Source organism: Miniopterus schreibersii (genome assembly GCF_964146895.1).
Source record: "Miniopterus schreibersii genome assembly, chromosome: 1".
Taxonomy (NCBI): Eukaryota; Metazoa; Chordata; class Mammalia; order Chiroptera; family Miniopteridae; genus Miniopterus; species Miniopterus schreibersii.
This window is the reverse complement of record NC_138101.1, coordinates 160406475-160419288: the sequence shown is the minus strand read 5'-3', so window position 1 is coordinate 160419288 and position 12814 is coordinate 160406475. Positions and strand designations below refer to the sequence as shown.

At 48.4% G+C, this 12814-nt stretch overlaps 1 protein-coding gene across 3 annotated transcripts in view; it reads left to right on the top strand.

The window, feature by feature from the left end:
• The window catches only part of DAPK2 (death associated protein kinase 2), a 116981-nt gene that overhangs the window by 94580 nt on the left and 9587 nt on the right, over window positions 1-12814 (top strand). For 2 of the 3 annotated variants that reach the window (XM_081121577.1, XM_081121576.1), the window contains exons 8-9: window positions 3010-3162; window positions 4211-4256. In XM_081121577.1, the coding sequence (XP_080977703.1) occupies window positions 3010-3162; window positions 4211-4256 (199 nt within the window). Of the gene's footprint in view, window positions 1-3009; window positions 3163-4210; window positions 4257-5638; window positions 9202-12814 lie in introns of those variants that run through there. The other variant, XM_081121578.1, reaches the window with a different exon arrangement.

The window sequence follows — 12814 nt, the reverse complement described above, 5'->3', positions numbered from 1 at the left end:
GCCAGACTCAGCAGCTGAGGGGATCGTTTTCCCGGTACTCCCATAAACCAGTTCTCTGACTTTTCCAGCAGTACTTGGACTGGGAGCTCTGTATGATATGTGGGACTCCCTTGAGCTGCAGCAGAGGGACTAAACTCTGGTTGCATATAAGGCCTTTTAATACCAACCGCAGTCCAGGCCCCACCTCAGGTCTATTAAATTAGAATCACTAGGGGTGGGATCTGGGCACCAATATATTTTAAAAGTCCCAGAGGAATTTGATGTAAAGAGAGAGAATTTGATGCATTGCTCTATAGTTCCAAATCAGAGCCAGAATATTCAGATGTTGGCTGTTGAAACATTGATTTCTTTAGAACTCTGGCTCCCATATTGAAATTCTAAAGAGTTCCAGTGCGTATAGGGCACAGAGCCTCCTTGTAGCTCATTTGAGTTCCATACAGTTTCTTGCGTGCCTGCTCCATGGTGGGCATTGTGTGAGGCACTTGGGACATCATGGAGAGTCTGCCCTGCTTGTCTGGAGCTCCCTGGGTGGGGTGGGTGGGGTGGGTGGGTTGGGAAATGACACCGGCCAGCCAAAGCTAACTCTCACCCCGTGGGACCAAGGTTATAGTGGAGGTAGGAACACACCTCTGGGAGAAGCAGCGGTCTGCTGGGGCTTCAGAAGGTTTAATGGAGTGGGAGGGAGAAAGAGATTGATTGATTTGATTTGAACTGGACTGTGCAGAATGAGGTTAGTTCTCCAGGTATAAAGGGATGGAAGGGCTGCCCTGCTAATGAAGGGAATGATTAGCGTGTTAAGTGTGGTGAAATGCACTGAGAATGTGGTAGGGACCAGCTTCTGATGCCTTGCTGAGTTTAGGTGTGATTCTGTAGAGCAGCGATTTTCTTTTTTTTTCCTTTTTATAGTTTAACGGTTTTTGTTTTTTTTCTCTAGTATGACAGTTTAATATGATAGTTTTTCAACAAATATTTTTTAATGCTTTTTGTAACAAAGCTATTTTGGAAAATAGATTGGTCTATATATCCAAGGAATTAAAAGGACATAAGAGAAGTAGAAGATATATCTTCTTCCTTCTAGAAACCACCTACTCCCTATTAATAAGGCCTCCATCAGACTGGGGAGGTTCTACTCTGGGAACTCTTGTTGGTGTGCTCCTTTTTTTTGGTTTGTTTAAAATATTACAAATGTCCCTTTTTCTCCCCAATGACCCATTCCACCCAGTCCCATCCCCCTCCCCAGCCCCTCTCCCCACCATTGTCCGTGTCCTAGGGTTGTGCAAATATGCATATAAATTCTTTGGTTACTCTCTCCCCCTCCATCCACCTGCCCTCCTCCATCCCTCTGACATTCGTCAGTCTCATCTATGCTTCCATGTCATTGAATCTATTCTGTTCATCAGTTTATTAAGTTCTTTACATTCCACATATAAGTGAAATCATGTAATGTTTGTCTTTCTCTGCCTGGATTATTTCACTTAGCATAATTTTCTCCAGGTCCATCCATACTGTCCCAAAGGATATGAGATTCTTCTTCTTTACAGCTGCGTACTATTCCACGGTGTGAATGTCCCACAGCTTTTTATCCACTCATCTACTGATGGGCACTTGGGCTGTTTCCAGATCTTAGCTATAGTAAATTGTGTAGATCAGCAATTTTCAACCATTGTGCCACAAGAATTTCTAAAACATACAATACCTGACTCTTTAGTCAGGGGCACTGACCTCTTTTCCCTTAGATTGTCAAATTTTAAAAAATGACAACAGCCAACACAACAATAGCCGTCTGGTGTGAATGAATCAAACCTATTATACCTATTTTTAGGTGTACCTAAAATTATACCTATTTTTTGTCAGATCAGCAAAAAAATGTATTTTTTTGGTGTGCTGCAGAATTTTAGTAACTGGTTTACATGTGCCATGAGGTGAAAAAGGTTGAAAATCGCTGCTATAGAGAATGGGGAGTCATAGAAGTTTCTTTGTGTTCTAATAATAATGGTCATCAATTCCAGAGCTTTAGTATGAGCCAGGATTGAATGGAACATTTTCTATATATTTACTCTTCACAACAATCATTTGAAGTAGAGACTTATTTTCTTCATTTTATAGATGAGGAAACTGCAGCTCAGAGAGGTTGAGTAACTTGCCTAGGTTCACCCAGGCAATGAGTGACAGAACTGGCATTCAAACCCAAGATTGAAATATCAAATATTTTCCAATGCACTATGCTAAGAAAATGGCAGTGTAGATGGGGATGACCTTCAAGAGATATTTGACCTACAAAACTTTCTGGCCAGTTAGATGAGGTAAGGAAATGGAAGGAAGAACCAGAGGTGACCCCTGGGTTTCCAGCTTGGATGACATCATTAATCAAGGCAGGGAGGGAGGTTTGGGCTCAGTGACTTCTGGGAAAAAGACACATCTAGGTAGAGGTTTCCCATAAGCAATAGGAATATGTGTCAGTAGATTCGAGAGTCACTATTTGAATGACACCTCCTTGATAAACCCAGCAGGCAAACCTCACACCCCTTCCAGTCCCTAATGGCCCAGCTATTTCCTTACCTATCAGGCTTTGTTCAAATTGCTCCCTTAGCCTAGAAAACCTTCCGTCTCCTTCTCTGACTGCTGACAACCTTGTCATTCTTCAAGACACGACCAGTGAAAAAGTCAACTCTCCCATGGAGCCTGCACTGGGCCTCCCCTTCACCCTGTGCTCCCACAGCCCTTTGTCTGGCCTTCTATTATGTTCCGCTTTGTTCTGCTGTGCTTCCCTCCCCTCCTCTTTCCTGTCTCTTGAAGATGCATTTTCTGTCAAGTGCTTAGTCTGAGCTCTATAAAGTGTATTGAGTTAGACTCAGTTGAAAAGGCTACTGACTGGCTGCCCAGAGGGGTGAGGCAGTGTTGCTGGGCGCCTCCCAACCCCATGCCACAGCATGAGTCAGGGTTCCCGGAGTCCATCACCCCCACATCCATCTACTTTCCTATAGTCATGTGTTCTCTCTGTGTGCTCAGCCTAAGTGGAGCATCCCCTTTCCTGGGAGACACGAAGCAGGAAACGCTGGCAAATATCACAGCGGTGAGTTACGACTTTGATGAGGAATTCTTCAGCCAGACCAGCGAGCTGGCCAAGGATTTCATTCGGAAACTTCTGGTTAAAGAGACCCGGTAAGAGGACAGAGAAAGTCACGGGCTTCTCAGGTACTGACCTACACCTGTTGTCTTTCTCCAAGACATGTCAGTCTGTCCCCACTGTGTCACAGGCTGTCATCTGCGCCATTGTGGTCTAATCTGGGCAGGTGCTGAGAAGTGTGGACTGGCATTCATCTTGTTTGCTCAAGTCTTTCTGCTTTTTTTCCTTCTGAAATGCAAATAACTGTGTAGGTGTGTGTTGTGTGTGCGGTGCGTGTGTCTGTGTGTGGAGTACATGTGTGTTTGGAAGTCAGCCTGGGTTTCCCTAGGGCTCGTTATCATGTGCAGTCTGTCCCAAAGGCACCTGAAACTAGAATGTGAAAAGGAAAGCAGCAGGTTTCATGCCAATTCAGGTGGGCGCTGGGGGAGCCCAGAGAAGCCAATAGTGGAAAATAGGAGACATGGTAATCCTGCCCCTTCTTCAGGACCCAGGGTGAGCTCTGGGGCTGTGGGATCACAGCAGGGGATGGACAAGGAATTCTAGGGTGTTGGGTGCCCAGAGCATGGCCTAGATAGGGCAGGAGTAAGTTCCTCAGACTCTAGAAGTTCCTATCTTCTTGGTCCTACAGATTTCAGAGAGAGCCAGAGCGGGGTCCTCTGCAGTACAGGAGCTTGATTTCTCCAGCTAAGGGCAGTGCTGCACCCGACCTGGGTACAGTGAAGGGCAGAGCAGAGAAGAGACCTGGGAGGCAAACAGAAGAACAGAGACCAAATGTTTAACAGTGGAAAACTGGAAGCTCGAAAGAGCACTTATGACTCTTCTAGTGTAGCATTAGTCCCTTCTACTTTGGGACCAAAGATGAGGGTTTATGTAATGTCACTTTAGAGGGGTCTGCCTGGACCATTTTCTCTGGAGGGCAGAGAATTCAGCCAGTTCCCCATCGATCTCTGTGTCCACCATTATTCTGGTTTGACAGCAGTGATTAAAGAATGCCAAATGCAGGTCTAAGAAGAGTAAGAATGAAAACCTTTGCTCTCAGCTTCTGTCCTCATGGATCATCTCTGTTTCTGGTCCTCATTGCAGGAAACGGCTCACAATCCAAGAGGCTCTCAGACACCCCTGGATCACGGTAAGGGCACAGTGATGAGTTCCAACGAGCAGGAAGGTCCGTGCTCTGTCGCCAAGGCTGCCTGGGGTGGCCGTATGCAGAGGGCCCACAGAAAAGCCTTTGCTTGAAATACTGACTCAGATGCAAGCTAGTTGGGGGCTCTGAAGTTTTGGGGGCTTTTTCAAATAGGTTTATAGGTTTAAGGTTTTTTTCATGGGTTCAGGTGACTTATGAAATGCAACCCTCACAAACCTCAGTTATAACCCTTTTTCTTTGGGGCCAACTTACAGAGTGTTCTTTGTCGGATGATATGTCGCTGTTGTTCTCAAAGTAGAAATCGGGACTCCCTAGTTGTAGAGAGATTGATAACAATGAAAAAATCTCAACTTTGTAACCAGGGTTCCTTCTGACTTTTGGGGCTCTGAGTAAAGGATGAAACTTAAACCAGTCACCTGGCTTCCTCAGGCACCGTGAGACCTAGGGAATGGGATCTGAGATGGAGGCCTGGTGGGGAAGAGGCAGCCACCCTCTCTTTGGGCCATTTCATTCCCTTTGGGCAGGGCAGGGGCACAAAGGTGACTCCCTGCCTAACCTGCTTATTAATTGTGCTTCCAGCTGCTGGTTTTCCATAGGGTCTTGTGGTCTAGTCACAGTAAAGTGCTGTGAAAAGCCTTTTGGGAGGATGGGAATCAGGAGACTGGGACTCTGGCCCTACAAGTTTGGCTAGCAGAGCAGATGTGCACTCCAGGGACATACCCGGACTTCCCATTCACTTGAATTGCTAAGTGAGAGAGCTGGCGAGGATGAAGTGGGGGTGCAGGTGAGAAGGGTAGAGGCCTATGGAAGGAGAAGAGGGGGAGGGCTGGGGTGCTCCAGAAAGGCCAGGCTCCTCTGCTCACTGAAGGATGGGGAAGGTCACTGGCCCTCCAGTTCTGGAGTGTGCTCGGGGCACAAAGCTAGGGAGACTCTCTTGGGCTGCCTCCCTGCTCATCCCGCCAAGTATCACCAAGGCCCAGGGAACCAAGTGGCCCTGAAGGCAAGAGGCCGCTCAGCCTCCCCCTGTCAGACCTGGCCTGTGTGCTCCTGCCCTTGAGTAGATGCCTGCGGAGCCTTGCTGCAGCCTGCTTGCCTGTGTGAACCCCTAAATGCTATGCGTGTGAAGACCCTCTAATGGCCATCCGTGGGCCACCCTGCCCTGAAGTGACCATGCAGGCAGCACCCCTGTGCTCCTCGACCTTGCTTATGGTTTGTAGGGGTGCTCATCCCACCCTGGCCCTCCACGTGGCCTGATGCATGCAGTGAATGCCAAAGAGGCTGCTCGCGTGCCTTCTGCCTCAAGCTCAGATTGCCCTTTGGAGCAGTTGTCAAATTAACTCTGGCTCTTCTGTCTAAACACCCACCAGTCCAAAGGAGAAGTCAGAGCCCCAGAACAACGGAAGACAGAGCCCACCCAGCTGAAGACCAAGCGCCTGAGAGAGTACACCCTCAAATGCCACTCAAGCATGCCTCCCAACAACACCTACATCAACTTTGAGCGTTTTGCTCATGTGATGGAGGACGTGGCTTTGGTAGACCGGGGATGCCATGCCCTGGCAGGGACCCATGATACCATCCAGGATGATGTGGAGGCCCTGGTCTCCATCTTCAATGAGAAGGAAGCTTGGTACCGAGAGGAGAGCGAGAGCGCCCGGCACGACCTCTCCCAGCTCAGGTACGAGTTCCGCAAAGTGACATCCTTGAAGAAGCTCCTGCGAAAAGACATCCAGGCCACAGGGTCCAGCCTCGGAAGCATGGCCAGGAAGTTGGACCATCTGCAGGGGCAGTTTGAAGCTCTGAGGCAGGAGCTCTCAGCAGACCTACAGTGGATCCAGGAACTGGTGGGCAGCTGCCAGCTGGAGAGTGGGAGCCCAGATGGCCTGGGCTCCGTGTTCTGCCGGGACACCAGGGAGCCCCTAGCGGAGCTGTGCAGCAGATCAGGCAGTGAAGAAGTCTTGGCCAGCTTGAAGCTCTGAGCACCAGAATCGAGTCAGTAATGCCTCCTGGATGGCTTGCCGAAGGATGTTACAACTGCCCTGCTGGGCATCAGCTAGAATTATCCTGCAAGGATGTATGTCTGTAGCATAGACTTCCACCCCCTTCCCAGAATGCAGAATCATGGAGGAGCTAGCGAGTTATTCATTCTGCACCTCCTCTCACCAACCTGACTTTCTGGGATGGGGGGGAGGGGGCTGGCAGAGCAGCCAAGCTGTTAAAACAATTGAGACTAAATACCCCTCAATGTATCTTTCTCCAGAGGGAAGACAGCTGGTCCTGGGGAGATGCTTGATAACTGATCTGTGATCATGAATTTGTGCATATTTCACTTCCTACCCATATGCCTTAGAGATTGCAGGTCTTGGGTAATATTGAGTTAACTAGGGGGAACAGTAAGTCAGCTTGGTGCTTTCTTGCCTCAGAGGGAGGAATTTAAAATACATGGGGAAAATATTACTTTTCATTTGCGTTGACATCACTTACCAAGCACTTACACCTTTAATCCTTATGTCTTTGATCCCTAAAAGAATTTCGTGAGACAGGAAGGTAGGTGGCATTATTATTATTGTTACTATTATTTTCATGTAACTAGAGAGGAAATTGACTCAGAGAGGGAAAATGATTTACTCAGGGTCATTCATAGCTAGTTGATACAGATGAACAGAAACTCAGGATGCCTGACTCTAAGATGAGGTATATGGGAAGAAATTGTGAAGTTTTGCTATAAATATCCACTTTAATATTAAAGTTGAGGTAAAATAAGCAACTTCATGTACTCTGCCAGGTATAGATAGAATGCCTCATACCTTCAGATGGTTGTCTGGAGAAGTATGTCCTAGAGGGTGCAGTCATGGCTCCTGTCCAGCCTGAGCCTGTCTGACGATCTGCCCACAGAGCAGGAGGAAGGGGGCAACATCTCACCCTCCTCCAGCTGTGCCCCCTCTGGCTGAGGGCCTCAGCCTTGTGTTGGGGATGAATACCACAGGGAGTCGGCAAGAAAGTTCCTCTTCTTAGGTACTCAGGGCATTGGGCCTTGAAAAGTCTGAGAAACTCCATGAGAGTTTTCGAAGGGGGTGGACATTAAGACTGGGAAGCACAAGGTTCGGTGATCCCCTCTTGACCCCAAGCTTTGGGCATACCTCCCCGAGGACTGTGTGATCTTATCTCCCTTTTCCCAGAGGAGGACCCCGTCATCTGCCTCATAGAGACGGAGCATGAGTGTGGGCCCAGCACTGTGTCACAAGTTTGGGGGTGGGGGAACAGATGCATCATTTCAAAGTGTCTTAAGAAACTCATAATACACCCTTGCCAGAGAGGCAGGGTAAATGTTATTCCCAGTTTGGAGATGAGGAAACAGAGAGGATGTGATTTGCCCGAGGCCATAATAGTGGCAAAACTGGAGGTCTCCTGATGAGCCTGTTGCTCTCTCTGCTCCCCCTAGCTTCCCTAGGTTCCAGGAGTTTGCTCCCTGCTTCTGAGGCAGGTTACAGTCAGATTCACCCATCCATCCATTCACAAATAATTTCTGAGCACCTACCAAGTGCGAAGCACTTGGCTTGGCACCGGAAACACAGAGTTAAGAGAAAACTGACATGTTTCCTGCCTCAACAAAGTTTGCAGTCCAGTGAAGGATTCCCACATGAACCGAGAACATTCTAGAAATATAGAACTGCAGCTGGGCCATATGCTGGGAGAGAGAAGTATGCAGCACTGCAAGAGCCTGCAGTGGGGGTTGGATCTAGTCAGGGAAGGCACCCATGAGGTGCCAAGCACACTAGGGAGGAACAGTTGTTCCCTGCAGAGCTGTCATGCCAGGCCCTGTTGGGGGAGGGGGCACGGGAGGCTGAAATCACACAGACAGAAAGAAAGCTGGAGGGGAGAGGATAGGCGGACTGGGTAGATGTGGCGGGAAAGGGCGCAGGACCAGCAAGGCCTTGCCATATTAAAGAGTGCTGTCTTCTTCCAAGAGTAATGGGAGCCATAGTGGGTGCCAGGCTAGGCAATGGCCTGATCAATGTGCTGGGGGTGGGGGTGGGGGTGGGGGGAATGCCCAGTGAGCAGCACACATGGAAAGTGGTTTAGGACGAGACATGAGATTTTGATCCCATGAAACCATTTCTTCAAAATCCTACCTCCTTTTCTATTAGCATGCTGGATCATTTCAAACATTTATAACAGAAACTGTTTCCATCAAATATAAGAAACTATATTTTTATCAAATATAAGATACATCATTATTTTATGTACCAAAAATAATAAAGAAAAAAAGCTCAAGATGGAAAATCCAATAGGAGACACCACCCCCACCCCCCCAATCTGGAACACCCTCACTGAAAGGGTAAGTGACAAGGCCACCATGAGAAAGGAAAAGCAAGGGAACATGTGAGTCCCAGCCTTGACACTAGGTGGTGGGATGAAAAATCCTCCCCTGAGAATATAGGAGCTCCAGGTGGAGGTCCTCCTGCTTTCTAAATTTGCAGTCAGTGTGATCCAAAAGAACCTCAAGCAGAGACTCTAATGTCAGACAGCCTGAGGATGGGTGGCCCCCGATGGCTGGCAGGAACAGCATGAACACCTGCCTTCACTTCAGACAAACAATTATGATATGATGCCATTGATTGAGAGAAAAGTCCTGATTTCAGAGATCAAAAATGTGCATTTTGGAATCAGTGGAAGATGGCAAATCTGTTCCTATGTCCTGCCTGGGAGAATTGGGACAAATGACCCATCTACGATCTCTCCAAGAACGTACCTGCTCTGACACAGGATGTGATATGTACTCATTTGGCATAAGACACTATAAATATTAAAGGTCCTTTGGCCATGTCAACAGACCTTGACCTCACACAGCCAGGTTTCCTAAGGAAAGGAAGCCCTTGATTGAGCAACTCAGGGGAAACTTTCTTGTGAATGTTGAAATAAAATGCAATAAAGGAGTAAGATGTTGATAATTGGAATTAGGGAAACTGGGAAGAGGGAGGGAGAAGTGGCTACTTTAGAATCATGGCAGCAGCCACACACTGGGAGGTCCTCAGAGGTGAACCTCCAGATACCCTTATTTTACAGCATTTTTTAGGACAGGACTTGTCTAAAGTCACCCAGCTAGTCAGAACCATAAGAGGTTTTCCTCACAGGAGTGGAATTGTCCTCTTTATGTTCAAGTCCATTCATTAGTAATGATTTGTCATTTAGATGTTTTATGAACAGATCCTTTTCTGTACTAAGAACTTCCAAAGACAAATCAAAGTGAACTGAGAAATGCCCCCAAGTCTTTCAGGGAAATCAGAGAAGACTGTGACTTTCCTCTGTTACCTGGTCAGTCCAACGTACATCACCCTCTGGCATCAGAACCTGGCAGTGAGAGGAACCCAAGGAGGCCCAGCCAAGGGTCTGCTGAACTTCTCCCTACACTGCCACATCTGGAACTTTTTTCTTCTTTTATTTTTAAAATATGTTTTTATTGATTTTTAGAGAAAGAGAGAAAGGGAGAGGGGGAGAGAGAGAGAGAGAAACATACATCAATGTGAGAGAGAAATATCTATTGGCTGCCTCCCATACACAACCCAACCAGAGATCGAACCCACAACTTGGGCTTGTGCCCTGACTGGGAATCAAACTGGTGATCTTTCGGTACATAGGCCGATGCTCAACCAACAGAGCCACACCGACCAGGGCCTCACAGCCGGAATTTTAACAGCAGGGTCAAGGGCAGGGAGGGGCTGATGGCCCTAGTATCTGAGTATCCCTGGCACTGGTACTTAGAGGGAGGGAGGCCTGGGGCACTGCTGTGTGGGCGGGCCCATCTGCCGTGAGATTTTCATTCACCAGGCTGTTAATGAAGGGCCCACTTCTGTGCTCTGTGCAAATGCCATCCTGGACTGCTGGGGCGGGGAGGGTGAGTGTGTGACATCTTCCTGAATGCTGGTTCCTGGAGAGGCTGGATCACCTCCTGGGAAGGCGGCAGCCTGTCCCTGCTCTAAAGCAGACGCACATGGCACGTGATTACTCTGCTGTCACTGGGAAGGGTGGTTACCAGTGATTCCTCAATGTGGGCGGCCGGCAGTGAAGGGATGGGCAGAATAATAATTACAGGAGGAGCCAGAGTCTCCTCCGTGCACCCCCTCCCCTCCCCTCCCCTCCCCTCCCCTCCCCTCCCCTCCCCTCCCCTCCCCTCCCCTCCCCTCCCCTCCCCTCCCCTCCCCGCACCGCCCGCCCTCCCTACAGGTGATTATGAACGTGGTGGCTCCCCGCCCCGCGCCGTCGCATGGTGCAGTCCTCCCCTGTGGGAGGTGGCTTTGTGCCCAGACACCATCTCCGCCGTCGGCCTCTGCAGATGTCTGTGGAACTGAATGGCCTTTTCTCCTTTGTCTGTGAAACTCTTGGCCTGTGGAGAAGACTCTGCCCTAGAGGAGAGGCCCAGCAGAGGACATACTTGAGGAGCAGAGGGGGCCAGTTCAGTTGAACAAACACTGCTTGTGCTCTGGCTCTGGAGGGGGGTGACAGATGAGGAAAAGACAACTCCTGAATAAAAGACGCAGTTACTGGGACAAATGGGGACCTAACCAACTGAGAGATGGGAAAGGCCATGGTAAGTGATAAAGTAGAGGGACCGAATATTCCAGAAAACAGGAGAGAGATGAATTCTGATTGAGAGAAGTTAAGAGGGGAGGCCAAGGGCAGAAACACTCTCAACACCCTCGCCTCCCCTGCTCCAAACTATAGCCTTGAGGAGGAGCAGCCAAGTAGAATTTGGAGGGATGGAGATAAACCCAGATTGGGGCCAGGAACCTGGACTGGGAAAGGGAGATTAAAGAGATCACAGAGATTAAAAAGAGAGAGTTCCTGTTTTTAACTTTCTGTTATGGGAAATTTTCAAAACCTGCACAAAAGTATCAAGAATGGTATAGTGAATTCCATGTACCTATTACCCAGCTTCAACGGTGAGAGGGTTATGGCCAGTCCTCTCTCATTCATCTCCATCACTACTTTTTCTGGAGTATTTTAAAGCAAATCCACTTATTTAACTCATCAGTTCTTCAGCTTGAATCTCTGATAAGTGCTTTTCCTTCTAATATTACCACTGTGTCGTTATCACACCTGACAAAATCAGGAATAATTCCTTAATATCATCTGGATACACGTTCCGTACTCACGTCCCCACTTTTCTCAAGGATGTTCTGTTAGAGTTGGTCTGTTCAAATCAAGATCCAAACAGAGTCCACACATGGCATTTGGTTGTTATGTCTCTCAAGTCTCCTGTCTTCTGTAACAGTACCGGAGGGAGAGCTGTGGAAGCTTTTCCTGGGGACGAAAATTGCTCAGAAGACTGAAAGCCCTGGAGAGTGGATTAAAAGTGAAAGCATATCAATGCTGAGACCTAACTCAGAAAAGTGAGACCAGGTCAGGCAAGGGAAAGGGATTCCTGCCTCTTTCTGTTGACTTGTTTGATGTAGGGACAACCTGCAGGGACGTATCCTTTCTGCAGTTCTCCCTGCACATTTATAAGGAGGCAGAGACTCAGGCACCTGTAAGCTTCACAGGCTCCTTTCAGGAGGTGAGGTGAAACTAGCAGGGTCCAGGCTTCAGCCAGCAAAGGGGAGAGGTGGAGGGGCTACCTATAGGAAGACTGGGGAGGAGGGTGCTAGAGTGACAGACCTGGGCAGAGAATGATGTGGGCACTAGGTGTCCCTGGCTTTCAGTGGAGGATGGGACTGGAGAAATGGCACAGATGGAGGTTTGAAAAGTTGCAATCTGTTTGCGGTTTCTAGAGGAGGCCTGGTATTTAGAGAAAATCTTCTGTAGTGCCCCTTCTGAAAAGCTGGGGTTCCTTTGTTATGCCTGGGAGGGCGGCTGCTGCTTCATCTCCCAGCTCTGAGGATGTGGGTACTGACCTAGCACACCCTGCTAGGCTTTTTCAAAGGCATTTGCATCTGCAAAACAAAACCTGACTTCAGCCACAGCATTCTGTCTTCTTGCCTCCCTGACATTTTTCTGAGATACCAAACATGCTCCTAGGAGCCCAATCAGAATTGCCCAGACTCTCTGGTATCCCAAAGGACTATAGGCCAGAGGAAGGTGGGCACTGTCTGTTTGCAGAGAGATGGGTGTGGGGGTTAGGAGAAGGCAGAACATAGCTCCATCCCCCCTCATACTCTCAATTTAATAAAAAGTGTCAGAGCCATATTCCTTCTGGGAACAGATTTCACTGCAGAAATTACATGTGTCTGACTTTCAAGGCTTAGATGAGAGTGTCAGCATTTGGTGAGACCGCTTAGCAACCAAAGAAGCCCATTGATTAGGAAAGGCCAGGCTGATAGATTTATAGCCCTAGTGGCCTCCTCCTTGGAGTTCCTGCTGTTTTGTGTAGCATATAGACAGGGCCCTAGAATTAATTGCATCACCTCCCATGAATGGCCTCTGGGAATGGTCCCACCTGATATTTTAGTTGGGCCTCTCTGCTTAGTCGCTGGCACTGCTGGACCAGTTGGTAGATGGGATTCTCATTAACAGGACTTCCCTAGCCTGCTTGTTGACCTTCCAGCCAT